General features: G+C 36.7%; 1 protein-coding gene across 1 annotated transcript; it reads right to left on the bottom strand.

Annotated features, from left to right (window-relative positions):
- Positions 1–210: 210 nt before the first annotated feature.
- LOC111411619 (xylulose 5-phosphate/phosphate translocator, chloroplastic-like) lies at positions 211–1,790 on the bottom strand. Its single transcript, XM_023042133.1, has one exon. The coding sequence runs from the start codon at positions 1,668–1,670 to the stop codon at positions 399–401; it is 1,272 nt and encodes a 423-aa protein (XP_022897901.1). The 5' UTR covers positions 1,671–1,790; the 3' UTR covers positions 211–398.
- Positions 1,791–2,196: the final 406 nt, after the last annotated feature.

The raw sequence follows: 2,196 nt of genomic DNA, 5'->3' as shown, positions 1-2,196 counted from the left end.
ACGTGAAGATGTTGTATTGCATCTTGTGAATCTCAAATAATTTGGATTATTTTAATCTTCGGCTTATTTGTAGTGTCGAAGTTTTATCATCTGCAATTTATGCACGAAGAGCCAACGAAATTGCATTTCATATTAGGCTTCCCGAACTTTAACACTTCTATGGAAGATTCAGTAAAAAATGATAAAAAAAAATGGAGACATGTAATGATATGTAAATGCAAACAATAAACAAATAGGCCTTCATAGCAACAAACCAACAACATGACAAACTAAGCCTCATTCTAAAGAAACTTGCAGATCAAATTTTCAAGTGTCCATGAATTTTTGACCTTGGATAAAAGATAAGCAGTCCAAGTTCTATGAAGAAAACATAACAAGAAATAAACAAGAACCATCTTTTAATCCTTCTTGTCACCCGCCTGGACTTTCGGTTTTTTAGCTGTTGCCTGTGAATACAAGAATGTGCCGAATATGGCTATGGCCGATCCAAGTGCATTCAATGGCCTAACCGGATTCCTGAAAACCAAAACAGTAGCGATGATTACAACCACTCTCTTCATAGTGTTCCCGACTGAGAATGTAAGTGGGCTAATGTCATCAAGTGCTTGGTAGGACGATTGATTATAGAGATGGTAAAACAGTCCTGATAACATCACCCATAGGTAAAATGTTGACGGGGTTCCGATACTTGCAATAGCTTTATGATACCCTGTAACCCATTGAGACCCTTCCACAAAAACAGCCACTGGAAATAGATAGACCAATGAGATAATACTAATCCAACCATACAAATTTAACCCATCAACTTCCTTGAAATTCTGCAAGCTCTTTTTCGAGTAAATGTTACGAAGTACAAATCCAACATTGCTTATCATAGCACCCCACAAGCCCCCAAAATTGAAGGAAACTTCGGTGACAGCAGCCAATGAGCAACCAAAAACAATTGGGAGAATCGATAGCCAGACTTTTAACGGATATGATTCACCAATAAACGATGAAAACACCACTGAAAAAACAGGCTCTGCTGATTTAATTACATGAGTGAAAGAAACAGCCACTTTTGAGAATGAAACGCATGCTGAAATGTGGCCTATTGTGTGGAAAAGTGCAGGTCCAAGAAGCGCAACAATAAATGACTTGTTGATTTTTGGGCAAGGCTGAAGCTTTAAAGACCAAAGAATAAACATCCAAACAGATCCACAAAACAATTGAAATGATGCAAGAAACCATGGATATGGAAAAATATTCAACGCCTTCTTATTGTAAATGTTAAAAACAATGTTCTGAAAGTACCATAGACCAAAAATAAGAGCTAGCTTCAGATTCTTGTCTGGCTTTGAGACTTCAATTTCACCGTCTGGGCTGGCTTCTTGTGGCGCTCCAGAGGCCGCTCTGGCTACAAATCTTGAAGAGAACCCAAAAGGGGTTGTCAATATTTTTCCAAAATCTAATCTTGATTTAGAGATCTGGGACAACGGTTCTTCAGAAGGCCTAAACAAGACTATATTATTAATTTTTGAAGTGGGTTTTTGGAATGTATGAAAGGGAAACTGTGGATTTCTATGTCTGTTCACAAGAATTGGATCCAAAAGTGAAGAATTTATGGGACATTTGTGATTGGTTTTAGAGAAAGTGACATTTGAGGAAGGAAGAAGATTCAAAGACAACATTTTCCAGTAAAAAAGAGGAGAGGATTCCTCAGAGACTGCAACTGAAAAGTAAAAAGCCAGAAATTTGAGGTTCTTGAGTTGGCTACTACTCAATATTAATCGGTAGGTTAAGGTATGGACTGTTTTTTTACATTTAAAAATAAATAAATATATTTTTGGGTTTTTTCCCCTTAAAAAATTCTTTGTTTTTATGTGTCAGTACAGATTTGCAATAATATCTTAAACAAATCGCTCGTGTCTCGAGAAAAATAATAGAGAGGGTGGTAGGTGATATTAGTCGGTAAGATTGCACTTCACATTGCAGTAGTTACGCCATCATACAAGGTGGTAAGAGCTAGAAATGAAATCAGTGTAAGAGTGAAGATATCGTTATTTTGGATAAATATATATGTACCAAATTTGGGTTATCGAATTGATTACCTAAACGTGCATTTAAAAATTTTGACATGTGGGATCCGCCCTCCTATTGTGTGTGTAGGTGAAAAATTCGGTGTAAAAGTGGATGTACATGTAACATTGTCCCGTG

The sequence above is a fragment of the Olea europaea genome, chromosome 16 (assembly GCF_002742605.1).
Source record: "Olea europaea var. sylvestris chromosome 16, O_europaea_v1, whole genome shotgun sequence".
Lineage (NCBI taxonomy): Eukaryota > Viridiplantae > Streptophyta > Magnoliopsida > Lamiales > Oleaceae > Olea > Olea europaea.
The sequence above is the reverse complement of the archived record's forward strand: the minus strand, read 5'-3'. Positions and strand labels throughout refer to the sequence as shown.